Source organism: Eleginops maclovinus, chromosome 19, assembly GCF_036324505.1.
Source record: "Eleginops maclovinus isolate JMC-PN-2008 ecotype Puerto Natales chromosome 19, JC_Emac_rtc_rv5, whole genome shotgun sequence".
NCBI classification, from domain to species: Eukaryota; Metazoa; Chordata; class Actinopteri; order Perciformes; family Eleginopidae; genus Eleginops; species Eleginops maclovinus.
Window position 1 is genome coordinate 1,437,198 of NC_086367.1, and position 27,844 is coordinate 1,465,041.

Consider the following 27,844-nt stretch of genomic DNA (forward strand, 5'->3'; position numbering starts at 1 on the left):
TGTTGCGGGCCAATTAAAAATGGACCAAGGGCAGCAGTTGGCCCCCAGGCTGTAGTTTGGATCTAGAGGAACCATTCATGTACCGGAGGATTCAGAGGAGTCATCGGACGAAAGCAAAAGAGTTGTTCTCCACAGAATCAGGATACACAGTTCCTCAGTTAGCGTAGAACTTTAATGACTTTGAAGGATCTTTTAAGTGTTCACAAAGATAGAAATATGATATATCCTCCATGGCATGACACTCTATCACTCTGTCATTGTACGGACATATTTCCTGCCAAACTCTGCGTCCCTCTCCGAGAGTCTTCGTGTTGTGTTTGAGGGACTCACAGATGGTGCGGTGAAATTGTCTCGCGGCAGCTTGCGTCACAATGTTTCCGGAATAAACTCCACTAATTTCCCCGCGTGGTGATTAAGTATGTACAATGAAATAATTTGCTGTTCTGTCGTAACCAATTATGTACACTTTGGAGTCGTGAGCGGCAACATGAGAGAGACACAAATTAGCTGCCATTCGTAACATTTATCCTTCCTGGATATCAGAAGCCAAATCAAAGCAATTATGACCCGAGCGTGTCTACTTCGGAGTTTACCGAGTTCATTACGCAAATTAACTTCCTAATTAGCTTTTGGCTTCATACACACTTTCATCCGCTTTTTTAGGGTGCTTTTAAGTAATGGCCGGCACATGAGAGCCCAAACAGAGCGGTGTGTAAATACAACAGGGGCAGCGGAATGGGCCGCTTACAAATCAGACCTAATCAAAATCTCAGCATGCACCAGGGGACATTTGATGGCTCAAATACTGCGAGAAAAAGACTCCAGAAGGTTCTCCTCCGACACAAATGCTGCACGTTATTGACTCTGTCATTTATTAAAGAGCTCAGGAAGATTAGAGAAAAAATAAATAAAACATCAGTTGTTTTATTTTTGCATTTAGTGTAGGTCCAAAGAGAAAAATGACCCCCATCTTCAGGAGTTAAAGGGATTGTTCCTGATCAAGAACTCCGCCTGGAAGCAGTCAGACCAGAAGACAGGATCAGGATCACATCTATGTTAAGGCGGAGCAGCAATATGAGGGCAGTGTGAACCCTGAAATGTTGAGTAAAGTTTTATGATAGAAATGTATAGTAGGTGTCCCCAGCACATAGAAACTGCCGGATGCTAACTTGCAATTTGCACATTTGGCATAAGGTTGATTAATTAGCATGAATTAGCATAAGAAAATAATAGCTAAAGAAAATGACTTGGCGGATATGGACAATTTTGGTGGTTTTTTTTAGATTTATTGAGGATGTATCAATTTCCAATACTTCTGGTATCAAAAATGTCAGTTTTGAGTTCCATAGTCCCTGTTTTCTGGCTAAAACTGCAATTGTTTATCCTGAAAATGTCAGAAATTGTCTCAATAACCCCCATTACCACTCCAAAGTTGTCCAAGTCAGCCGGGCGTTTTTTTTGCTATTTTCTGCTTATGCTAAATAATGCTAATTGTGCACAACAGCAGTGGCTCAGTCAGTAGGGGCTTGGACTGGGAATCGTAGGGTCGCCGGTTCAAGTCCCCAAACAGACATGAAATATGAAAGGCTGCTACTTGGAGAGGTCCCAGCTCACCTCCTATGCCCTGCTGTGGTGCCCTTGAGCAAGGCACCGGACACCTCCAATCCCCCCTCCCCATTGCTCCCCGGGCGCTGCATGGTAGCTGCCCACTGCTCCTAGTACCAGGATGGGTTAAATGCAGAGGACCAATTTCACTGTGTGGGCTCTGCTGTGTGCATGTATGTGACAATAAAGAGGGTTTCATCCTCTGATTCTATATGCAGGTTAGCATCAGGGAGTGTCCATGTGCTGGGGACCCCTACTATACATTTCTAACATATAACTCTGTATACATATATAATTTAATATAAAGTGATGAGTCATACCAGGAAGTCCACTGGGTCCTGAGGATGGGCGGTGCAGCACTCCATCAGGCCCCGGGTCAGGGTGGGCATGACGAGCTCCATCAGGTAGATCCTCATGGGGACGGACTGGACCTCCAGCAGCTCCTCCTCCTGCTGCCTCACCCCCTCCAAACCGGCCTTCTGACACATAGAATGCATCACACATGTGAAGCAGGGCTCTCAACAGACACAGGACACACTAGCTTAGCACTAGCTTAGCTCGTGGCTAATGATAATGTCTGTAACTAGAACGCGCAATCTGAGAGCAGAAATGTCCGCCAAGGCGGAAGTTTCCTTTGCATGCTGTTGAGATGGTCGTATTTATTCCAACTTCTGTGTGTTTATGATTTGCAAACAACATGGAAGATGTAATGTATGTTATTTCTCAGAGTGACATTTGCCTTTATAGTATCTGCGCAATATGACATCAACTTGGCAAGTCCTATGCCACATTTCCCATCCACTATCGCACTTGTTATCCTGCCTTCCGAGAATTCAAACACCACCTGAATGATGCACAAATATGCAGTTTAACAGGGAGACATATAATGCATTTGTCTTCCTGTGATTCTCCTCCATGCTTCCAAATCTGCTAAAAGGGGATCTTTCATAGCATACGTCCAGCTAGTAAAGAAAGTTGAGAGTTGGTCTCTAAAATAAACAAATTACTCTTCTCCTTCTTTGATTTGTAAAAGAAAATTGGCTCATCTTGATGTGCTTTTACTTCAAAAAAAGTACTTGAACCATAATTACCATTTCACTTTGTTAAACTGTGAATCCATTAAAGGAGAGGTGTGAGTGCATAAATGATACTTGTCTTAGGCCAAATACAAGCCTCAGCAAAAGGATCATCTCTCGCCCGGCAGATGTGCTGCCGGGCGCTCTGCTCATACTTAGTTTATATCATATTTAGTGCACCACACCTGGTTTCATTTTTAGCCAGGGTCAGTTGTCTAAAAGACTGTCCATTTCACTTTTATCTGGGTAACAGATAACCATAAATATTTCTCCTCTTACGGTTTGTTGACATACATAGTCATAGTTTTCCTTTCCAAGTTAACCCTGGATAACAATAGAGCAAACCCCAGAGTGTGCATCCAATGAAGCAGACCATAAGAGGGGGAGCCTAGGAAAATAACCTAGTAAGTGGACCTTTAAGTAAAGATTTGTTTATACATAAAAAGGCCTAACCTGATCTAATGCGTTCCTCCTTTGCTGTTTTCTGGTGTTCAAGACGAATATGCAGTGTAGGAAGAAGTGTCCTGCCTAAGTAGCTCACTTGTCATCTAGTCTTTACCAGTCATTTTATACAGATTTGATTTGACTGTAGAAGTTAGAAGGGCACATGTTAACTACTGAATGTATAGAAATAAATCCCTGTGAGAGCTCCTGTCTGCCATCAGGAGTTATATATGTTGAGGAGGAATACCAAGCAATAATATATTCTAACTGGTTAAAAATAAGCACAATTCATAGTATATTTGTGTAGGTATATAGAGCTTATATCATAAGAGATACTGTGAATGGGGAATAAAAGAGTGGGACATTATTGGAGCACACCCATATTTCTAAGAGACGTTCAGCTGCAGTACCCACCCACTCGTCCCAGCATGCAGCCCTGTGTGTGGCCTCCTCCTCCTCCCTCCTCTCCTGCTCCGCCCTCTCCTGGTCCTCCCTCCTCATCCTCTCCTCAGCCTTCCTCCTCTCCTCTTCCTCCACCTCATGGCAGCCGGGGCCGTAGTTCCTCGGCTGGCCCAGCGTGTCCAGGATCTTCTGCATCAGCAGCAGGCAGTCCGGCTCTTCGCTGCTGCTGACTTCTGAGGAGGACAGTCAGGACATGGTGTCAATATCAGGAGGGATTAAAGACTACTTAACCCCAACTACAACACAATTGCTCTGCTATCTGGATGTGGACGTAAAAAAGGATCACGGATTGGATCAAATCCTGGGAATGGGTTTTTCAAAGGCAAAAGAGGGATTCCAGATGAGATCAGATCATGTAATCCGATCTTACATTTGATCTGGATCAAACCTGCCCTTTGGGTTTTTCAAAACTTTGAACTCGGTTTGGGATCTATTTGATCCAAAAAAACAAAATTATCTTGATTTTTTTAAGTGAATGATCACAAAATCAATGTTTACTGATGATATGTACATTTCTTCAGATTTTGTATGAATACAAATCATTGATCAAGACAGTGACCATGGATATAAAGAAAATCTATGAAGCATGTCACATCTAATGAGATATGGTAAACACAAACACAATCTCAAAGCTCTCAGCTGTCAAATAAATGTCACTGTTGCTCACAGCTCTATGATTCCACAGTATAGTAATGGCAATGACAACAAAAAAATATACGCAGTCATTCAGTAGACTAATTAAAAGTAATTTCTCACAATTGCATCTCTAATAGCATGTCCAGTGTTTCCTTCATTTGGTAAGAACCTTGGCGGCTGTTCTGGTTCTACATCAGGCTCAGGTCCATCAAAATTGTCATAAAGAGGGACATTATGCCTGGTGGCAATGTTATGTAAAACAATGCAGGCAAGGATTATGTTGCATGCCACCTTGGGTTGTACTCGCAAGTAGTTTAGACACGCAAACCGTCTCTTCAGGACTCCATTTAGGCGTTCAATGGCACATCTTGTTCTGTAATGTGAGGAGTTGAAGCGTGCCTGCTCAGGTGTGTTTGCAACTGAAAAAGGGGTCATTAGCCATGGTAGGAGTGGATATGCGCTGTCTCCTAATAGTATGTTGTGCCTACCTGTTGTGCTTTGCTAAGCCAGTAGGCTACACTGTTGGTTCCATGTAAGGCTCTGGTAAACAGGATTTGGTCATCTTGAATTTGGTATTTGGATCACAGTGATCCAATCCAATGTTCCTTTAAAAAACTGGCATAAATGTAAGATGATCCTGGTGATCCTGGATAGCAAAACATGGGATTTCCAAATCCGGATCAATTTGATCCAGATTACACTTTTTGAAAAACTGGACCCAGGGGTCCCACTCATCCTAAAAGAGTATTTTAAAAGCAGTTAACTATCTAAATAAAATACCTTAATTGGTATTAAACCTCTTTGTATCAATCTTTAAAAAGTAAAAAAAAAAGATAATTCATAATTTATTAGGAGGTTTTATAATAGATACACTTTACAAAATGTTCTTTCCTTTTATCCAGGTCTTTACTTTTTCAAGGCTTCATTTGAATTAAAAAATAAATACATAGATCCATTTTACAATGATTATAGGAGCTATTTCTAAATAAGTGGGAACCCTGCATAGTCTAAGTCAGACAGTTTGCTGCTCCTCTTACTAACACCAGCGTGTGTGGTGAATTACCCAGGTACAGAGGGGTGGTGTCCAGCTCATCAAAGTAGTTCCCCACGCTCTCATCCTTTATGTTGTTCTCTCGGTATCTGTCCAGGCGGCGCAGGAAGTGCTCCTGCTGGTAGCTGTGGTCCTGCACCAGCCTCTCAGGCAGGTTCATCACCCGGTCCTTCAGGAAGCCATCCGACGCATCCAGACACAGCACACACTCTGCGGAACACAGGGGAAAACCATCAAACACACACACACACACACACACACACACACACACACACACACACACAGATATTGCATCTAAACAATATGTAATTTTTAAAAAATGTGACTTTGAGAAGATGGAACCGTAGTTTGGTGAAACTCTGACTCATTTCTGGGTTCTAGAACTCATTCCTTCACCCCTCTACATCACTGCTGGGGGGGGGGACATAAAGCATATGGATAGCACTGCAGAGACCTGGCATAATCTTCCTTTTGTATGAAGAAGAAATCTGGGATGTTCCGTCTTCTGATTCCTGTTCTTCAGCTACAAAAGAAAGCAGCAAGAATAATGTGTGTTATTTTTCACTGAGCTGTGGCTGCGTTCCAAATCACTCTTTCTTTTTTACCTTTAGTATGTATTTCAGATGGGCGTACAAACTACAATGCCATCATAATGTTGCACCTTGACACTTTTGCTGAATTACTCAAGATTTAAAGATTCCAACGGTTTTATTGTCATATGCAAAATAACAAAGCGTAGCTGTCTGAAAATCTAAAGTCCCAGGCACCAGCAATAAACAATATACTAAACACAGGAAGACGTAACGGTGTAAAAAAGTAGCAAGAGGTCAAATGGAGCAAGTTAAATGCAGGAATAAGTAAACTATGCACATTTCAAATATAAAAAGTGTCTCACCATAGAAGAGCTCTTTAGCTTGTTCATATGTCTTTGGAAAGTCATCAAGGACAAAACCCTGGTTCCTGCACGGGTTGGACATCAGCCTGTCCTTCACCACCTTCATCAGCAGATGGTCCTCCAGGAGACCTGATGGAGAAACATTAGCTCAACAGAGAACTGAAACTCACAGCAAGCACTGAAAGAGCATGGATTCAGCTGAACCTCATATTGTTATCAAATAAAATATCAAATACTGATTATAGCAGCTTTCAATCTCGGATCTTCTGTCGGTATACCTCAGCACATTTTGCACATTTCTGTTTGGTTTTTATTTATTTATTAAGGTTCTGCTACTGATTTGCTTCTGCTGTGTTGATGTATGCCCCCAAACACACTAAAGCAGATTGCTTGTATGAGTCAGTGTTCTCCTGCCCTGAGAGTGTATGCAGGTGTTTGTGGTCAGGTGGAGCCTGGTGTAACCTCCATTCTGCTCCATGCTTTCCTTCATGCTTTCAAGCAGCTCTTTAGCCTCGGCTGCAGAGTCCTCGTTATCAGCATCTGGATCAGCGCTCCTCACAGCATCCTCCTAGAGAAAAAAGACAGATATTGATTTGTAGGCACATTATATGTTTGTCTGTCTGAAGTGAAGCTCACCAGGACTGCGATGGATAGAGAGACGGTCTCCTTCAGCGTGATGTGATGGAGTTTGTAGTGTTCACAGATCTGTTTGGCCACCGAGCTCTTCCCCACCGCAGGAGGACCCAGCACACACACACGGATGGGCTGGAGAGAACAAACACACGGGTCATCAAATCAAATCAAATCAAATCAAATCAAGCTTTATTTTAATTACAACTTAAGTGCTTCACAAAAACACATAGAGAGTTCACAAACAGAAATAATACTATCTTAATCAGTGTAACACATAACTTTGAGATAAAAATATATATATATATATACTGTATATATATATATAAACAGACACACACAGACACACACACACACACACACACACACACACACACACACACACACACACACACACACACACACACACACACACACACACACACACACACACAGTGGTGGGCCGTCAGGGCCAGCAAGGCCTTCTCTGCTGGCCTAAACATCATCAGAATATAAATTTAATTTTGATATATTTTTTCCACAAATACGTATTAAATTATTCCCCATAGTCTATTCTCTTCATTTCATTCCTTTCCTCTTGGCTGCGCTGCTTCCAGCCTCAGAACGAGATTTGGAAGGCTTGCCTTTATGTTTATAATTTATAGCTTTTATCCAATCATATTTCAGCCATAATGTGTTGCTAGGGTCAAAGAAATCTGCCCTTAGGCCTTCAGAATCAACAGTGCGGGCGCCTGTAGCTTAAAGTGAACGCAAACAAAACTGTGGCGTTAACCAATCAGATTTCGAGTTGGCGACAACGGGCCAGCTAGCAGGCGTACGCTAACAGCGAACCTAGCACACTTACACTTACTACTATTACTGGCTGTGAGCCAGGGGTACTACGAGCGGTACCCCTGGCTCACAGCCTCCGAGAGGTACTGCAAATTGTTCTGCTGAGAATGCCTGCTATTTGCAAATTATCGATTTGGTGTTTGGAGCCACACTGGATTTGCAAACTTGAGTTGTCTATGTTCTGTTTATTGTGCATAAATAGCTTCTAGTTAGTCATTTTCAGTCCTCTGCTGCCATCTACTGGCAAGAGTTAGCAGTGTTTCGTATTTAGGTATCATTTTGATGATGTCATAATTATTGGACATCATTCTGCTTAGAAACTTGGTACGCAAAGTAAGCATGGTGCTTCGTTCACGTGTGTTTCTTTCCTGAGCCTCAAGGTTGCCTTTGAAGACATCGTCGGTATGTTATAATTTAATATAAGATTTATGAATGACTTTAGTTCAACCAGTTTATTACTTTGAAAACTATTTAGTACGAGATATGTATGTTACGTTACTTGCTGGTTAAACTGACCTAGCATTTTCTAGCACTTGTTAAATGAGATTCTTAATGTATGTATGTATGTATGTTATTTCTCAGTTTTACCCTACTTCGACCGACCATAAATGATGAACTGAGACCCTATCGTCAGTGTGGTTTGTTGGAGAGGGTTATCTAAGCTGTTGACCCCGGCAAGGCGTTGGGGCAGAACAGCACAGTAAAACGACGTCTTCTGGCGGGCTAATCTTCGTGCCTGGTGGATAGAACGACAACGTGGGAGCAACGCACCCAACAGAATCACCGCAGGCGGATTATCTTCTCAAGTAAGCAAGATAATATCACAGTAAAGATGTCGGCAAAGGCTTCGAACACAGGATCCATGAAAACCAGATCTAACGCCTGTTGTTCATCTAGAAAGTCTTCAAGCTCCTTGGCTAGCAAAGTAGCTGCTGCTCAAGCACGGGCAGAAGCAGAGGCTGCTAAGACTGAAGTAGCATTTGCTGACAAAGAAAATGAACTGAAATTAAAACAAGCAGAATTAGACTTTGAAAAGAAGCGTTTGGAAATGAAGCTGGATAAAGTTCGTCTTGAAAAACGAGCTGCAGCTACAGCGGCCAAAGCAGACGTGTTAGAGGCAGCAGTGCAACAGGAATTCCAGCAGCAGTTCAGTGACATTGATGTGCCAACCGACGACCCAAAAGCACGCACCACAGACTATGTTAAAGAAGTAGCTAAATGCACTCCAGCTGTGCACATAGAGAATGCTCCTGCCAGCATTGCAGACATGCAGACTTCTGAATATGACCATACTGTTGCTTCTTACCACACTACAAGTAAAGTACCCCCTCAGCAGAACTGTGCACCGGCCTACACACAGCATGTCCATACCCCAAATCTGCCTATAGAGCAAGTCATTGTTGAACAGAGTGTGCCACAATCACAGCCTCTAGGAAATGGCTACAGTGGCAATGCATATAACCAACCATTAGACAATCCACGCATACAACCCAGTGCTGCTTACCAGCAAAGAAGCCCTGTGCATGCTCAGTTTAATGAAAACACAGGAATGTCAGACTTTGTCAGATTCATGGCCAGGCGTGAGCTTATCTCCACTGGGCTTATGCAGTTCAATGACCTTCCCGAAAACTTTAGAGCTTGGAAAGCATCTTTCACGAACTCTATCAAAGACCTTAACCTATCAGCTAGTGAGCAGCTCGACCTTCTTGTGAAATGGTTAGGCAAAGACTCAGCCGAACATGCTAGGCGCATAAGAACGGTTCATGTGAATCATCCAGAATATGGACTCAGGGCTGTATGGGATCGACTCTACGAGTACTATGGCGCACCAGAGGTCATCGAAAGTGCCTTGTTCAAAAGGCTGGAGAACTTCCCCAAGATCCAAAACAAAGATGGGCGCAAACTAAGAGAACTGGGGGACTTACTGATGGAAATACAGGCTGCTAAAGCTGATGGGGACCTGTTTGGCCTTAGCTATCTAGACACGCCCCGCGGAGTTAACCCTATCACACAGAAACTGCCATTCTACCTGCAAAAAAAGTGGCTCACACAAGGTTTCATCTATAAGGAACAACATAGGGCTCCCTATCCCCCATTTAGCTTCTTTGTGAACTTTGTTTTCCAACAGGCGAGGATGCGTAATGATCCCGGCTTTACGCTGGCAGCCTCAAACAATGAACAGTCTGGCTATAGCAAGCCAGTGTTTAAGTCAGAGAGTCAGAGGGCAGTAGCTGTGCTCAAGACTGGAGTGTCTCCTAATGCTCCACTCACGCCTTATGTTTCCCCATATGCAAGTAGGTCCACCACCAGAGAGGACCCAGCAAAACATTGTGTCCTGCACAACAAGCCTCACCCCCTACACAAATGCCGTGGATTTAGAGAGAAGCCGATAGAGGAAAGAAAGGCACTCTTAAAGCAACATGGAGTGTGCTACAAGTGCTGCAACGCCATACACTTGGCAAAGAACTGCAATGATGAGGTAAGCTGCACAGAGTGTGGAAGCGACAGGCACGTCGCAGCGCTACACCCTGGCCCAGCACCGAAAGTCAACAGCTCGGCGGACCCGGCACCGAAGGATGGCGGGGAGACTGCTGTCTCAACTACATGTACCAAGGTGTGTGGAAACGACATGTCAGGGCGCTCCTGTTCGAAAATATGCCTTGTAAAGGTGTACCCAGCCACTTGCTCTGATGCTGCAGTCCATATGTATGCCATATTGGATGACCAAAGTAACCGATCACTTGCACGGTCTGAGTTCTTCAGTGTTTTCAACATCTCAGGACGTCCCACACCATACTCCCTGAAAACATGTGCAGGAACAATAGAGACTGAAGGCAGACAAGCACGAGGCTTCGTGGTAGAACCTGTTGATGGCAGCGTCGCGCTCTCACTGCCACCGCTGATCGAATGCAATGACATCCCAAATAACCGGAAATAAATTCCCACACCTGAGGTTGCCTCCAGCCACACCCACTTGAAACATCTCTCCAAACACATCCCAGAACTTGATCCACAAGCTCCTATCTTGCTCTTGTTAGGTCGAGACATCATCAGAGCACACAAAGTGCGAAGACAGGTGAATGGCCCACACAGCGCACCCTACGCCCAGAAGCTGGACCTGGGTTGGGTGATTGTGGGTGATGTGTGCATCGGGGACATGCACAAGCCGCCCCTCGTCCACTCCTACTACACCAATGTGCTGAGAAACGGACGCCCTTCTCTCTTTCAGCCATGCCCAAACAGCTACACGGTGAAGGAAAGATACTGTGACACTGAACCCCTCTCTCACCCCCTCCTGCACATGAAGTGTCATGGAAAAGAAATACAGAATACTTCATACAGTGATGTGTTTCAGACAACCAAGGATGACGACAAAGAGGCCCCTTCCATAGAAGACCTGCGGTTTCTGAGCATCATGGACCATGAAGTCTACAAGGATGAGGGAAACAGCTGGGTGGCTCCCCTGCCCTTCAGACATCACCGGCCATCGCTGCCTGACAACCGTGCACAAGCACTGGAACGCTTCAACTCTCTGCAGCGCTCTTTCAAAAGAAAGCCTGAAATGAAAGAACAGTTTGTCACATTCATGGAAAAGATATTTCAAAACGGACATGCTGAGGATGCCCCCCCACTGAAACCTGAAGAGGAGCACTGGTACCTACCGTGCTTCGGAGTTTATCATCCAAAAAAGCCCTCTCAGATAAGAGTCGTGTTTGACTCCAGTGCACAACACAAAGGCCTGTCTCTTAACCAAGTGCTCTTAACTGGGCCAGATCTCAACAACAGCCTCATTGGCGTCCTCCTTCGTTTCAGAAAAGAGCAAATCGCCTTCTCTGTGGACATACAACAAATGTATCACTGCTTCAAGGTCAAGCCTGAGGACCGCAACTTTCTCAGGTTCCTTTGGTTCAAAGATAACGATCCAGGAAAAGAGGTTGTAGAATATCGCATGAATGTCCATGTTTTCGGTAATAGCCCCTCCCCAGCCGTGGCTATTTACTGTCTCAGACGTGCAGCTCAGGAAGGCCAGAGTGAGTACGGAGAAGATGCACAGCAGTTTGTGGGCAGAGATTTTTATGTGGACGATGGGCTGAAATCCCTTCCTACAGCTGAACAGGTGATCAGTCTGCTTAAAAGAACTCAAAGCATGCTGGTCTGCTCCAATCTCAGACTGCACAAGTTGGCCTCGAACAACAAAGAGGTCATGGAGGCCTTCCCCTGTGAAGATCGTGCCACTGACCTAAAGGACCTTGATCTGACTGCTGTCCGCCTACCAGTGCAAAGGAGCCTCGGACTACACTGGGACCTGGACCTGGACTGTTTCACTTACCGTGTGGAAGATGAAAGAAAGCCATTCACTCGACGAGGAGTCCTCTCCACAGTGAACAGCTTGTATGATCCTCTTGGATTCGTCTCTCCAGTGACGGTTGAAGGAAAATCACTCCTTCGCGAGCTCACTGCTGGCTCTCCTGACTGGGATGCTCCACTTGCTGCAGAAAAGGAGAAATTGTGGGACGGCTGGAGAGATTCTCTCCAAGAACTGGAAAAATTAAGAATTCCCAGAGCCTACACTTGTCTGTCCTTGTCTGCAGCCAAGCGAATAGAGCTTTGTGTCTTTTCGGATGCATCAGAAAGGGCAGTCGCTGCAGTTGCCTATTTAAGAACATTAGATGCAGATGGACAATGCCACACTGGACTGATTTCAAGCAAAGCCAGACTCGCGCCACTCCCAGAACACACCATACCCCGTTTGGAGCTGTGCGGCGCAGTCATGGCAGTGAATCTGGCTGAAGCCATCATGTCTGAAATCGACATCACATTTGATGAAGTCTCATTCTACACGGCAGCAGAATTGTACTCGGGTACATTTTCAATGAGAAAAGAAGATTCTACGTGTACGTGAGCAACCGAGTTCAACGAATCAGGCGAAGCACACTGCCACAACAGTGGAGGTATGTAAACACACATCACAATCCTGCAGACATCGCAACACGGCCAATCCCAGCAGCCTGCCTGAAAGACACAATGTGGTTTACTGGGCCGGTATTTTTGTCTCAGCCTATAGACATGATGCCTGCCGAACAGACTTTTGAACTCCTACAGCCAGAACAAGATCCTGAAATCCGGCCACAAGTGACCACGCTGTCCACGACAGCGCTTAAAAATCTTGGCTCACAGCGCTTCAGCCGCTTCTCACGCTGGACTTCTCTCACAAGGGCTGTTGGTGTGCTGATTCACATCATTCAATGCTTCAAAAGAGACAAGAAATGGCATCTTTGCCGCACGCCTTTAGCAGTGGATGTTGTCAATCAGAGCGCAGCGGTCATCATTAGAACAGTCCAACGTGAAGCCTTTGAGAAAGAACTAGAGTGCTTCTCGTCCAACACAAACATTCAAAAGAGCAGTCCACTCTGGTCCTTGGATCCCTTTTTTGACCAAGCAGGTCTGCTGAGAGTGGGGGGACGTCTCGCAGCTGCTGACTTAGGACCCGAAGAAAAGAGACCACTGATCGTGCCAGGACGTCACCATGTAGCCACCCTCATTGTGCGCCACTTTCATGAACAGACACAACATCAAGGGCGCCACTTTACTGAGGGTGCCATCCGATCTGCTGGCTACTGGATACTGGGTGGTAAGAGATGTATCAACAAAGTGATTTTTGAATGCATTGTCTGCCGCAAGCTCAGAGGAAAATGTGAGGTTCAAAAGATGGCCGACCTGCCACCGGACAGACTCAGCACCGAGCCGCCCTTTACCAATGTTGGCATGGATGTCTTTGGACCCTGGGCTGTTGCCGCACGTCGCACAAGGGGAGGACACGCAGAGAGTAAGAGGTGGGCAGTTCTGTTTACTTGCTTATCTGTCAGAGCCATTCACATTGAGGTCATTGAGTCTATGGACTCTTCTAGCTTTATAAACGCACTCAGAAGGTTTCAGTCAATCCGAGGGCCAGTGAAACACCTGCGCTCTGACAGGGGCACTAATTTCATTGGCGCTTCTAAAGACCTAGAAATCCCCTCCAATGCTGATAAGAAGACAGTGGAGAGATTCCTCTCTGAGCACGGTTGCACGTGGACTTTCAACGCCCCACACTCCTCTCATATGGGAGGGGTTTGGGAAAGAATGATCGGCGTCACACGCCGCATCTTAGATTCAATGCTCATGCAGATGGGATCTTCCAAACTCACACACGAGGTGCTCACAACCTTCTTAGCTGAGGTCACCGCCATTGTGAATAACCGCCCACTTGTGCCTGTGTCCACTGACCCGACAGATCCTTTCATCCTCACACCTGCATCATTGCTGACTCAAAAGGTAGGCCCTTGTCCACCTCCAGCTGGCGAATTCGAACAGAAGGACTTATACAAGCAGCAGTGGCGCAGGGTTCAAAGCCTGTCTAGTACATTCTGGGACAGGTGGCGCAAGCAGTACCTGGCTACACTGCAACCTCGCAGGAAGTGGTCCTCCGACCAACCAAATCTCAAAGAAGGAAGTGTGGTGCTCCTCAAGGACATTCAATGTAAAAGGAACGACTGGCCCCTTGGCATCATCACAGATGCGTACCCCAGCAAAGACGGACGGGTACGCAAAGTCCAGCTGAGAATTGCTAAAAAGGATGGAACTAAACTGCTTCTCAGACCTGTGAATGAGCTGGTCTTGCTCATTTCCCAAGATAAATAAGTGTGTGGTGCTTTAACAAAAGTTTAGTGTATAATGTTTGTTGAGTTCAAGTGAATGCATAACTGAGTTTATTGAATTTATTTAACATTCAGTAAAAGAAATGGAGAAAAAAGGAATGAAACCCCCTGGGTATCAGGCAGGGAGTGTTCTGTTTATTGTGCATAAATAGCTTCTAGTTAGTCATTTTCAGTCCTCTGCTGCCATCTACTGGCAAGAGTTAGCAGTGTTTCGTATTTAGGTATCATTTTGATGATGTCATAATTATTGGACATCATTCTGCTTAGAAACTTGGTACGCAAAGTAAGCATGGTGCTTCGTTCACGTGTGTTTCTTTCCTGAGCCTCAAGGTTGCCTTTGAAGACATCGTCGGTATGTTATAATTTAATATAAGATTTATGAATGACTTTAGTTCAACCAGTTTATTACTTTGAAAACTATTTAGTACGAGATATGTATGTTACGTTACTTGCTGGTTAAACTGACCAGGCATTTTCTAGCACTTGTTAAATGAGATTCTTAATGTATGTATGTATGTATGTTATTTCTCAGTTTTACCCTACTTCGACCGACCATAAATGATGAACTGAGACCCTATCGTCAGTGTGGTTTGTTGGAGAGGGTTATCTAAGCTGTTGACCCCGGCAAGGCGTTGGGGCAGAACAGCACAGTCTAACCAAGGCAGCAACGAGACACCAAAGCACAGCTGTGTTAGGGTGACCAGACGTCCTCTTTTGCCCGGACATGTCCTCTTTTTGAAACCTAAAAATGTGTCCGGGCGGAATTTCAAAATCGTCCGGGATTTTGTTATTCTAGCCTCAAACGTGTTTACAGCGAATTTGCATTGCTCTCTCTTTCATTCACATACTAGTCACGCCCTCCCCCTCAGTGGTGTAGTGGGGATTTTTTAAGTGAGGGTACGCTATTTGTGACGTCACCCCCCAAACACACACACACACACACACACACACACTCCCACCCAAAAAGCCATACATATATTCAGCTTCATCACATCCACGTTCTCGTTGTTTTTTTTTTGCCTTGTTTTAAGTGTCAGGTTGATGACGATTATCGAATGTTCATGTTATGTTCATGTCGTAGCCAATATAGGTCACGGCATACTGGGGATGTCTTATGTAGCCTATGTAGGTTGTTCTCACCATTGCCAATATCTCCGGATTGACATTTGAGTTGTAAGCTATTTTTTTTATTATTTTTTTTAGTTGTAGCCTAAGCTATTTTATATTTATTATTTTTTTATATATCACGTCGGGAGAAGTGGGTGGACGGCGTACCCCCGCGTCCAACGCCCACTACACCCCTGCTCCCCCTACAGTTCGCTTTGCATTAGGTTGAAGTGCAGGGTGTAGAGCCTGACCTTAGCGCTACCGTCATTGGTCGATATTCTCGGCCTAAACATTTAATTGGTCACTCACCTCATTAGTGCAAACTTCAGTGTTTACCACTGGCAACGCGCATGGCTACCCGGCATCTTCAGCCATGCCGAAACGTAAGTGCAAGTTCACTGACGAATTCAAACATAAGTTTCCATGTTTTCGTCTTGGTCGAGATCAACACGAAGCTGAGTGCCTGACCTGCAAAGCAGGCACTTACGTGTCGGTCGCAAATAACGGTGCCAACGACCTACAGGCACACATATGTTCAGCAAAGCATCGAACGGCAGCGAGGGGCGAGAGCTCATCAGCTAAAGTGACAGATTTTTTCTTAAGTAAAAACGAGAGTGCAGCTGTCACTGCTGCTGAGGGTGCTTTTGCTTTCCACACGGTTAAGCACCACGAAAGCTACAGGTCAATGGACTGCACATCTGGCTTGTTAAAAAAGGTGTTTACAGATTCTCCAACTGCTCAAAAGTTCTCATGCGCTCGAACAAAGACAGAAGCAATTGTAAATGCCGTGATAGCCCCACATTCCGTTGAAGTTGCGCTAGAAGCACTTCAAGATATCCCCTACTGTGGCGTTTCTACTGATGGCAGCAATCATGGAGCAGTGAAAATATTCCCTCTGCTCATTCAATATTTTGATTGGAAAAACGGTGGTGTGCAAAGTAAGTTACTTGAAATTACAAACACCCCAAATGAATCAGCTGAAACGATTTCACAGTACATAAAAGACACACTGGAAAGGAAAGGGATATTTTTGAAATGCATTGCATTCACTGGTGACAACTGCAACACAAATTTTGGAGGAATCCGGCGTAATGAGGATGGGAAGAATGTTTTTGCAAATTTGAAAAAGTCCTTGCAGAACACAGCTCTTATTGGTGTAGGCTGCCCAGCACATATTCTGAACAATTGTGTTCACCACGGAGCAGACACACTGGATGTTGACATTGAGCACATCATTTTCAAAATTTATCAGCACTTCCACATCTACACTGTGCGCACAGAGAGTCTGAAGGAGTACTGTGAGTTTGCTGATGTTGAATTTAGAGCTCTTCTCTCTCACAGCAAGACACGATGGCTGTCATTATTCCCAGGAATTGAGAGATTGCTACAGATGTATCCAGCTGTGAAATCATTCTTTTTGTCACAGGAAAAACCACCAATGCAGATCAGGAAGTTTTTTGAAGATGAGTTCAGTGAGATCTACCTCTGGCAGATGCATTCACTCATGTGTGTTTTTCGGTCGAAAATTCAAGAGATGGAGAGAGAGAACAATTCAGTTGTGGAAGTAAAGAGGATTCTAAACAGGGTCCATAGCATGCTTCTTGAACGCAAGATGAACAACTTCATGCCTCTTAAAGTCAAGAGTATGCTGGCACAAAGTCAGAAGGATGGGCATGGTCAGAGGTGTGAGCATTTCTCTGCTCAAGTACAGGGCCTGTACAGTACATGCTTGGACTATCTAGAGACATGGATGGCACCCATGGAGGAGTTTTCCACTTTTATGTGGATGGATCTGAGTGAGATTCCTGACTGGAATGACGTAGAGGGCTGTATCAGGCACCTAGCTGGGAAAAGGGTGGACATTGATGATTCAAAGTGCTTTGATCAGGTCACCAATCTGAAGAATTTCATTGAGAGAAGTAACAGTGATGCAGACTTCTGTGGTCTACAAGCACACCAGAGGTGGACCAAATTCTTTGAAAGATCCAAAAGTGTTGGTTTTCATTCAGAGCTGCTTAAGATGGTACAGTTTATTTTTGCCATACCTGCTCACAATGCAAATGTTGAGCGTATCTTTTCCCTGATGCAAGCCCAATGGACCAAGGAGAGGAATCGCTTGTCTGTTGATTCACTGAAGGGGATTCTGTGCACCCAGTACAATTACAAGAACATGACCTGCAAAGACTTCCATTCTTACTTAATGAGTAATCGTAGACTGTTGGGAAAGATTCAGTCCTCTGAGAAATATGCCCCACGTGAGGAGGAGGACTGAAAAGTATCAGCCATTGTACAACTTTTCAACTTTAAAAATGTCTTATTTTGTGCAATAAGGTTTATTATTTTTGTTTTACCATTGTTGTGACTATACTTTACATTGTAGACAAATGTATAATTTGTTTTTGCACATTTAAAACTTTCAAGTGTTCAAAATAGCCTTTTGAGGCAGTGTTTTTCTGTTAGCGTTGGGCCGGCCAATAAAGTTCATTATCATACATATCACTCAAATCTGGTCACCCTAGCTGTGTACTTACAAGCATTGGTGCTTTTGAAAACCTTTGGGGACACCCGAGTGGATCTACAGCTCAACGAACGCAGGGAATCGGAGCTCCACAACGAAAGGGTGAACAAAAATAGGGAAATATTGAAAGACTGATTGATTGTGTCCTGTTTTTGGTAAACACTAAACAGGACCTTTCATTTAGGGGACACGATGAAAGCGCCGAGTCCAGAAACAGAGGAAACTACGTGGAGCTTCTTTCTTTTCTTGCTGAGAACAACACAGATTTGCATTACCACCTGTACACAAACAACATGTTTACTGGGACGTCAGGCAAAATACAAAACGACCTGATTTATGCTATTGCTGAAGTGATGGGAGAAGAGATCAAAATGAAGATTAAAAAAGCACCCTTTGTCGCTGTTATGGTGGACGAGACGTCAGATGTGGGTAATGATGCACAGCTGGCACTTGTCCTGCGTTATGTGACGGACACAGGTGTCAAGGAGCGGTTTGTCAGATTTGAAGATGTTACAAGCGGCAAGCGAGCTGATGACATTGCCGCTCTTATTTTCCGTTTCATGGAGGAATATGAATGTAGTCTGGATAAAGTTCTGGCACAGTGTTTTGATGGCGCAAAGGTCATGGCATCTGGACTAAATGGGGTACAGGCTAAAGTTAAGGAGAGGGCACCTATGGCCTTATTCATTCACTGCTATGCACATCGACTAAATTTAGTGTTGAATCAAGGGGCCTCAAAGCTTAAAGAATGCAAGGTCTTTTTTGCCAGCCTCAATGGCCTTGCAGCATTTATCTCCAGATCCCCTAAGCCAGGGGTGTCCAAACTTTTTGCAAAGAGGGCCAGATTTGGTGAGGTGAATATGTGTGGGGGCCGACCATTAAGCCTGACATCATTTGAACCATTAAAATTAAATGCAAATGAACTATTTAATATGTCTGTCTGGGGAAAAAAAGGAAGCTTAAACATCATTTGAAACATTGCATATTACTCACTGTTAAATTATCAATGTAAACTCCTAACTTCAACACTAACAGTTCAGAAGTTCAAAACATTGAGGGAAAGAAATGAGGATGGATTTTATGTTCAAATAATCCGTTGTTTTGGAGAGTACAACGCATTTTAATTTCATTTAATTTTGATATATTTTTGTCATTTTATGTCGTTAATATTAAATCAATGTTAACAAATTAATATATATGTAATTAAAATGACAAATATATAAACAATGAATGTTTGATGCTTCTGCAAGAGATGTAGAGATGTGTGTGGCGCACAAATACAAATGATTTGTTTTATTTTATTTTCAGTGAATAGTTTGTGTCTTTATCGTCACGTTTCTTAAATGAAACTGCAGTGGGTGCGACAATGCGCTGTTTAGTGAACAAACTTGTTAAAGCTCACATACTTTTGGTGGACTTAATATAACTTTGTAGACTAATCCCTTAAAAGCGCCTTTTATTTTTAAGTGTTGACAGTATCCAAGCGATCTTAAAGCTGGTAGTTTAACACTTAATTGATTATAAATGCTTCAGAAATAGTAATATAACTCTGTTGTACTTGACTATGTTAAGGTGATGCAACGCCCGGTTATACTGCGTTTCTGTCTAAATGTATAGTTTCTAGAGCCATGGTGTCATAATGATGGCATTAAGAGGTGGAATAATTCAGGTAGGAGGACATCACTGAAGGCCTAGGTGTGCAATGCACGGCCCGCCACTGCATACATAAATACATGCATGCATCATTCATACATACATACATACACACATACACATACACACACACACACACACACACACACACACACACAAACAAAGCGCTCTTTGTCCCCCTCAGGTCCTGGGGGCAGCCGTGGGCCGTAATAATAAAAAGACGCCTCATCATGAGTCTTTGTCTTCACTTTTGGAATGATTAAAACGCCAGTACCAGAAGACCAGAGGGTTCCAGAGGGATCGTAGGATAAATAGCTAGGCCTAAGACCATTAAGAGCTTTAAAAACCAGTAAACATACTTTAAAATGTATTCTGTAGCTCACATAACGTAAAACTGCATCTCCTGCTGTCTGTCTGCCTCAGTACGTACCAGCAGTCCCCTGCTCTGCTGATACTCCTCCACCACCAACTCCATGTTGTCCACCAGCCCTGACTCACACAGCCAGCTGATGGAGAACAGCTCCTTTAGGTGGACCGCCTCCATACGCAGGTTGACCAGCAAGGAATCCAGTTCCATCACCTGTGAAGAGGTCAACAGATTCAACAGTTGGGTAAATATGCTCTTTCAATATTACTTTTCTTAGTTGGGTTACAAGATGTCATTCTCATGTTTGTGTGAGGATGTGGTTAGCTTAGCTTAGCTTAGCATACAGACTGAAACAAACACCTGGCTCTGTCCACAGTTCAAAAATACATCTACCAACACACAAGTTGTGTGTAAGAGGTGGATTAGTTTGAAGGTTTTGAATCCTTGAGTTTGGTATTTTGATCAGTGCCATGTCGGTTTTTTGAAAGTTAAAGAGGATGGAGCTGAGTACAATCGAATGCTGAAGAGCTTTTTCGGCTAACATATTGTTAAATTGACTTTTTGTAAAGTGAAAACACACTGTGAAAGGGTTCAAATTGACGCATAGCAGGGGAAGCAACATTTCAATGAAGGACAGCCCTGCTCTGAAGCATAGCCTTCAGCTTCTATTTGACTCTCAACGGGACTATGGTTCACCTGATCAACATCATGCTGCATTTCATTCTAAACTAAACATTGATTCCATAAACATATCAGGAACACGTGGACGGAGGTAAAAAACTGAACAGTAGGGTAACTTTTCTTTTTTCTGGTTTGGTACAGGTACAATGAAACCAGAAAACTTCAGGTAGCAGCACAGCTGTGGTGTGTTAAGAAATAGTTCCATCACTAATTGTTCTTTTTACATTTCCTTCAGTGTGCAGATTAAGCAAACCACATGTTTAACAGGAAGCTTAAGAATTCTTTGTATTTCTAATAATTTTACAATATATTTAAAGCTTTTTTAAAGATGGGAATAGCTTATTTTAAATTCAATACACAACCACCTGAAGCGTGATGTATATGTTAGTGTTAGCCCTGACATGAAGACATCTCATTCAAACAGGAACAACATACACTAAATTCCTGTGTGAGGGACGCTTCTTCAAACGGCCTCTTCTGGATCTTCCCGGGTCCAAGAGAAGAGGAAACTGCCTGTGGAGGAAAAACCCACATATGATTATATCTGTTCCTCAGAAGAAGAACAAAGCGTCAGACATTTATATAAATACAGGTGAGTATACTTTCACTGAGTCACAAATGTAATGACTAAAGGTAACATTGTTTTATCAAACAGATTCACATTATTATTTAGGCACTGTTTGTTATTTAATACAGTCACAGTGTGTGTAACTTTTGAGAAAGGATTTCTTGATGAGCTGCTACACACACCTTCAGTATGTCCTCCATGGTGCTGTTGGAAGAGTCCACAGCCAGCAGGTAATACGGCTTGGGCTGATGCTCAATCACATTCTGAATCACACTTCAACACAAACACACAGTATATCATATCAAAATGAACTGACAATATATGCTCATTCAACATATTTTACAACCATATCGCTGTGAAATCTATAACCTCAGAAACATGTCGTACCTCGCCAGGTCACTTATGTGGATTGTGGGAACGATGTTGCACCCGTCTCCAAAAACAGGTATCTCCTGTTCCTGTCCCAGCCACGACGTCTAATGATGAAGATTATTTTAATCTTTTATCATTACAAGATCAGTGTGCCTACATTTCTCATAGCCAGTTTTATCCTCTCTAATATATTACAACTAGGATGTAGTCACAGTGCTAAGCATCAATAAATACTTCATGACCCTTGAGAAGGATCTGAAGGTTCAGACTTGTGGTTTTAAAGACCATGAGCACCTCCAACTCACACTCCTAGTTTCAGATATAGAAACAGGTCTGTATCGTGACTAGATAAAAGGATCTTAAACAACAGCTCTCACCTTGAAGAAGAAGTGGAAGACCTGCTCCCCCAGCCCGTACTGGAGTCCTGAAGCCACCACGTAGGTCGAGAACAGTGTTCTGTTCTGAAAGCAACAGCAGTGTGACGGGGCCGTATGCTACATCCCATGAGTTTCCTATACAAACGTAAAGCAGTTTAAAACTCACCGATTTCCCCATTTTGACCACCCTCTTCTCCAGGTCGATGTGCTGTCTGAAGTTGGGATGTGCTCTTCTTCTCCGGAAGATCTCATCAGTGAAGGGCACGTCCTGTCACACAACAGGAAGCATTGTGAAATGAACAGTAACTCAGTGGTTCTGATGGACAAATGACACATTCCAGGTATTCAGATGTATAAAGTTTATATGCATTTTTTTAGGGTTTACATCAAATATCGAATGGTTAAACCATAGACTGTATATATAGAGTCTATGGGTTAATATGATTTACAGAACATGTATCGATGTATTTAATATTTTTGGTAATACTTTCATTAAATGCTTAACACTTGCTGTCATGTAGTGTGTTTGCGCTGTTACATACTGTTCCATGGTCAGCTGAATATGTTTGGATTTTTTGCTGAATAAAAATCAATCGAAAGAAAATAGTTTGTGATGAGCACTTTAGTTTTTAGTTTTCCATATTAAAGTCTGGATATTATGGGAACTGAAAAAAGAACGCAGTTTTAATCAACAGGATACAATTAAATGAAATGCATGCATTCCAGCCCTATGGCTGAGGAATGAGGATAAAAACAAAAAGGAACATGTTAGGCGAGAGGAGCTGCAGGTGTTCACCCACGGGATCCACCGGCTTGCTGCAGGCCCAGGTCATCACCGTGGAGACCAGGATGAACATCTTCGGTCTAGTGAAACGTTCCATTTCATTATGGAGAGCTACAGAAACAACACAGGAAGAGTCTTTACCTCATTCATTCACTGTACATTATTATATGTCATTATTATGTATAAATCCTTTTAAGATACCAGAGGTGCAGAAAATCAGTTTGAAACAAAATGAACACATCTGCATGTGCACTTTTTATTGGGAATTCATACATAGTGGGAAGTAATAACAGACGGGGGAAGTAACAAAGTATATTTACTCAAGTACTATGATACGATACGGTAATAGTTTAATGGTCAGATCGAGTCTGAAATTTGACTTGCCTGATACTTGAGTATTTCCATTTTATGTTACTATTTACTTCTAACCAACTACAATTCAGAGGTCAATGGTGTACTTTTACTCCACTACATGTATTTAATCCCTAGTTACTTTACAGATCTGGATTAATGATGGTAAATATAATCTCCCTTAAATCAGACTTTAGTTCACCTGGAGTAAATCCAGCAGCTACCCTGCAGTATACAAAGCCATTCAAACTAGCTGCACCTTTACCAGCTCTGAGAACACTTTAATGATCAATCATTATAAAACATATCAGAGATATTATTCTGAAATGGACCAATCAAACAATGACTACTTTTACTGTCGCTACTTTAAGTACATTTAGATGAGAGTACTTTCTACTTTCACTGGAGGAACATTTAGAATACTTTTACTGTGACAGAGTATTCCTACACTCTGGTACTTCTACTTTACTCAAGCACAAGATCTGAGTACTTCTTCCACCTTTGAGTAACAATATTTTGAACACCATCCATTCATCCATCTTCTCCCGCTTTTCCATCAGGGTCGCGGAGGTAACAGCTCCAGCAGAGAACCCCAAACTTTCCTTTCCCTGGCCACATCAACCAGCTCTGACTGGGGGATTCCAAGGTGCTCCCAGGCCAGCGAAGAGATATAATCCCTCCACCTGGTCCTAGGTCTACACCTCGGTCTCTTCCCAGCTGGACGTGCCTGGGACACCCTCCTAGGGAGATGCCCAGGTGGCATTCTCCCTAGGTGCCCGAACCACCTCAACTGGCTCCTTTCAACGCGAAGGAGCAGCGGTTCTACTCCGAGTCCCTCCCGGATGACTGAACTTCTCACCTTATCCCTAAGGGAGATGCCAGCCACCCTGCGGAATAATTCTATTTCGGCCGCTTGTATCCGCGATCTCGTTCTTTCGGTCATGACCCATCCTTCATCACCATAGGTGAGGGTAGGAACGAAGATGGCCCGGTAGACAGAGAGCTTTGCCTTCTGGCTCAGCTCTCTTTTCATCACAACGGTGCGGTAAAGCGACTGCAGTACCGCTCCCGCTGCTCTGATTCTCCGGCCCATCTCACGCTCCATTGTTCCCTCACTCGAGAACAAGACCCCGAGATACTTGAACTCCTTCACTTGGGGTAAGGCCTCATTCCCTACCTGGAGTGGACAGTCCATCGGTTTCCTGCTGAGAACCATGGCCTCAGATTTGGAGGTGCTGATCCTCATCCCAGCCGCTTCACACTCGGCCGCGAACCGATCCAGTGAGTGCTGAAAGTCACAGACCGATGAAGCCATTAGGACCACATCATCTGCAAAAAGCAGTGGTGCAATCCTTAGCCCACCGAACTGCAGACCCCCTCCCCCATGACTACGCCTCAAAATCCTGTCCATGAATATCACAAACAGGATTGGTGACAAAGCGCAGCCCTGGTGGAGGCCAACCCTCACCGGAAATCGGTACGACGTGCTACCGAGGACCCGGACACAGCTCTCGCTTTGGGAGTACTGGATGGCCCTGAGTAGAGACCCCCTCACCCCATACTCCCGCAGCACCTCCCACAGTATCTCCCTGGGAACCCGGTCATACGCCTTCTCCAAATCCACAAAGCACATGTAGACCGGATGAGCATACTCCTAGGCCCCCTCCAGGATCCTTGCGAGAGTAAAAAGCTGGTCCGTCGTTCCACGACCAGGACGAAAACCGCATTGTTCCTCCTCAATCTGAGATTCGACAATTGGCCGGACCCTCCTTTCCAGCACCTTAGAATAAACTTTCCCGGGGAGGCTGAGTAATGTGATGCCTCTGTAATTGGCACACCCTCTGATCCCCCTTTTTAAAAAGAGGAACCACCACCCCGGTCTACCACTCCTTCGGTACTGTTTCCAACTTCAACGCAATGTTGATGAGACGTGTCAACCATGACAGTCCCTCAACACCCAGAGCCTTCAGCATTTCTGGGCGGATCTCATCCACCCCCGGGGCTTTGCCACTGTGGAGCTGTTTAACTACCTCAGTGACTTCCCCCCGTGAGATTGGAGTTGATTCCCCTTCATACTCCAGCTCCGCCTGTAACATATAGGGCGGAGTTGTCGGATTCAGGATTTCCTCAAAGTGCTCCTTCCACCGCCCTAACACACTATCAGTTGAGGTCAACAGCGTCCTATCCTTACTGTACACAGCTTGGATGGTTCCCTGCTTCCCCCTCCTGAGGTGTCGGACTGTTTTCCAGAACAACTTTGGTGCCGACCGAAAGTCCTTCTCCATGGCTTCTCCGAACCTCTCCCACACCTGCTGCTTTGCCTCGGCCATGGCTGAGGCTGCTGCCCTTCGGGCCTGTCGATACCTTGCAACTGCGTCAGGAGTACCCAGGGATAACATATCCCAGAAGGCCTCCTTCTTCAGTCGCACGGCTTCCCTGACCACCGGTGTCCACCAGGAGGTTCGAGGGTTACCACCCCTTGAGGCACCTAAGACCTTGAGACCACAGCTCCCAGCCGCACCGTCGGCAAAGGAGGCTTTGAACACTGCCCACTCAGGTTCAATGTCCCCAGCCTCCACAGGGATGCCTGAAAAGCTCCGCCGGAGGTGTGGCCGTGATGGCCGCTGTGAAATTCCTACCCTGGTCAGCACCTGACACGGTGTGGTGATAGACACAGATGTGGTTAACGGGATCATGATCTGTTCAGAAATACTGTAACTATGTATATCTGAACAGATTCATTATTAGGAAATGTTTATGTGACACCACGGGCAAATACAAACAAAGGCACTATGCCTGCAGTGTGTACTGGTACTTTAGTTGTTTTTGAAGCCGATATACTTAGTAAATAGTACCTTGATGAATCATGACAGGATATAATATCCCTTTGTGATTTAAAATGAAACACTTAACCTATAGATAAGCCTAACCAATGTTTAGCTGTACATTTCAACACAGGCCTCAGAACTTGACTATACCTGAAGCAGCCCAGCAGGCTTCCTCCAGCTGCTCAGCATGCTGGGTAATGTTGTAGATGACAATGTCACAGTCCATCAGCTTTGAAAGCAGCTGATCCCTGTTCAGGTGCTGGCATGCAGACAAGACATGGGAGAGAAATGTAAGACAATGCCCCTCAACTGGGTGAATGCTGTTCACTTGTTATGATCAGGAACTTACCAAATACTCCTCCAGGACATAAGGTCTGTCCTCATGACACGTGTCAGAAACTGTCCCAACAACCTGAAACGCTGGCGCCCTGCTATGTGTCCTCTCCTCTTCCTCAGTCCCTGCATCAGGATCCACAGCTGCTCCCCCCACACACTCACACAGAAACTGGTCCAAATCAGAATCAGAACCAGGTTTACTGCCAAGCAGGTTAACACATCACGGAATGGGCCTTGGTTTACATGCTGCAGTCAGAGCAGATCAGTTGTAAGAAACACAGATACACCAAAAAAGCTACACACAGTAAAATATGACGATGATTGTCGCTCAGTGCTGTAAATGAAATATCCCTTAACTTTCCCCTTAACTGCCAAATCGGAAGCTCTGAATCGATGCTAACTTCAGCGTCGTGCCTACCGGTAAGTTTCACTTATGTTAGTTTGTTTACTTGACTGGGTTTGTTTAGGGGCTAACGGTTAGCAGATGAGAGGCTGACAAACTCCTATCTATCCGGCTGCTTCAGCTAAGGTAACGTACATATTTCTGTTATATCGAGATAAGAGAAAACGATCTTTGTTATATCGAGATAACTAGATAATAAGTAGTTATCACGAGAAAACGATCTTTGTTATATCGAGATAACGAGATAATAAGTTGTTATCACGACATAACAGTGCATAAAAATAAAATTAAAATCCATGGCCGTAGTGTTGTGCCGGACTGAGAGTAACAATAGTATTAGAAGAGGAGTCCATTAGTCTGTGTATGTTGCTGACCGGAGATAAGTGTGCTAACGTTCCTCCATGTATTTACCCTGTTGCTTCACATGAATGGTAAATGGACTTGTACTTATATAGCGCTTTATCCAGTCGTTTCGACCCCTCAAAGCGCTTTACATACTACATGTCATTCACCGCATTCATACAGAGCAATACACTTCACTTTTGCTCAAGGGAACTACCTTTCACACACATTCATACACCGTTGGCCATGCCATCGGGAGCAAATCGGGGTTGAGTATTTTAAGGAAGGAAGGAACTCACATTAACACTCGCTACCCGCTATACTTACTTATTTAGAATATTCCACATACATACATATTTACCTTGGCAACACATTTAGAAGCGTAAGAGTCTATGTTGTTGATGAAAACTCTTTTAGGTGTCATTTTCTCCATCCTCCGCTCTGTCGTTAGCCTGCAGCTGTTAGCAAAGTAGTGTTGCTGTCTAGTTGCCATGGAGATAGCCCGCCCCTCACGCGCCAGTGGGTGGGTTCGTTTATCAAATGTCACGCTCTACACTAAAAACAGAGCGTTCATTCTATAACACTTTGCCTTAGTTGTAACCATATACAGTTTATGGTTTAAACACATGAAAGAAAAACGTTTCTATCTTTATGTAGAAACGGTAGTGCCTCTAGCTTGTCAGCAGTGAGGGAAGAAGTATTTAGATCTTACACCCACTGTAGAAATACTTTGTTCCTGCATTCAAAATGTTACTGAAGAAAAACTACAGCTAAATGTTCTTAGGTACCAAATCATATCAGTTGATTACATTGTTGTATTAATAATATA

At 44.1% G+C, this 27,844-nt stretch overlaps 1 protein-coding gene across 8 annotated transcripts; it reads right to left on the reverse strand.

Annotated features, from left to right (window-relative positions):
* Positions 1–849: 849 nt before the first annotated feature.
* ak7b (adenylate kinase 7b) lies at positions 850–27,506 on the reverse strand. 8 transcript variants are annotated; one of them, XM_063909701.1, is made up of 18 exons: positions 27,377–27,506; positions 26,284–26,516; positions 26,085–26,193; positions 22,772–22,866; positions 22,138–22,239; positions 21,972–22,055; positions 21,610–21,698; positions 21,405–21,495; positions 21,090–21,167; positions 20,037–20,186; positions 6,806–6,934; positions 6,632–6,737; positions 6,170–6,298; positions 5,729–5,797; positions 5,287–5,484; positions 3,540–3,760; positions 1,926–2,084; positions 850–1,011 (listed from the first exon to the last, which is right to left on the reverse strand). In XM_063909701.1, the coding sequence occupies exons 3-18, from the start codon at positions 26,158–26,160 to the stop codon at positions 973–975; spliced, it is 1,815 nt and encodes a 604-aa protein (XP_063765771.1). In that variant the 5' UTR covers positions 26,161–26,193; positions 26,284–26,516; positions 27,377–27,506; the 3' UTR covers positions 850–972. The 8 variants fall into 8 exon arrangements, with proteins under 8 accessions (XP_063765771.1, XP_063765768.1, XP_063765766.1 ...); XM_063909698.1 differs by having other exon boundaries at positions 3,540–3,757; positions 26,284–26,439; positions 27,377–27,498; XM_063909696.1 differs by having other exon boundaries at positions 1,926–2,081; positions 26,284–26,439; positions 27,377–27,498.
* Positions 27,507–27,844: the final 338 nt, after the last annotated feature.

Excerpts from the sequence above, each read along its gene's own strand:
- ak7b (XM_063909695.1), bottom strand. The coding sequence starts at position 27,448 with ATGGAGAAAATGACACCTAAAAGAGTTTTCATCAACAACATAGACTCT. Across the intron at positions 26,440-27,376 it reads CTTCTAAATGTGTTGCCAAG|TTTCTGTGTGAGTGTGTGGG; the intron begins GTAAATATGTAT and ends GATTTGGACCAG. Across the intron at positions 22,240-22,771 it reads GCAGCAAGCCGGTGGATCCC|GACGTGCCCTTCACTGATGA; the intron begins GTGGGTGAACAC and ends GTTGTGTGACAG.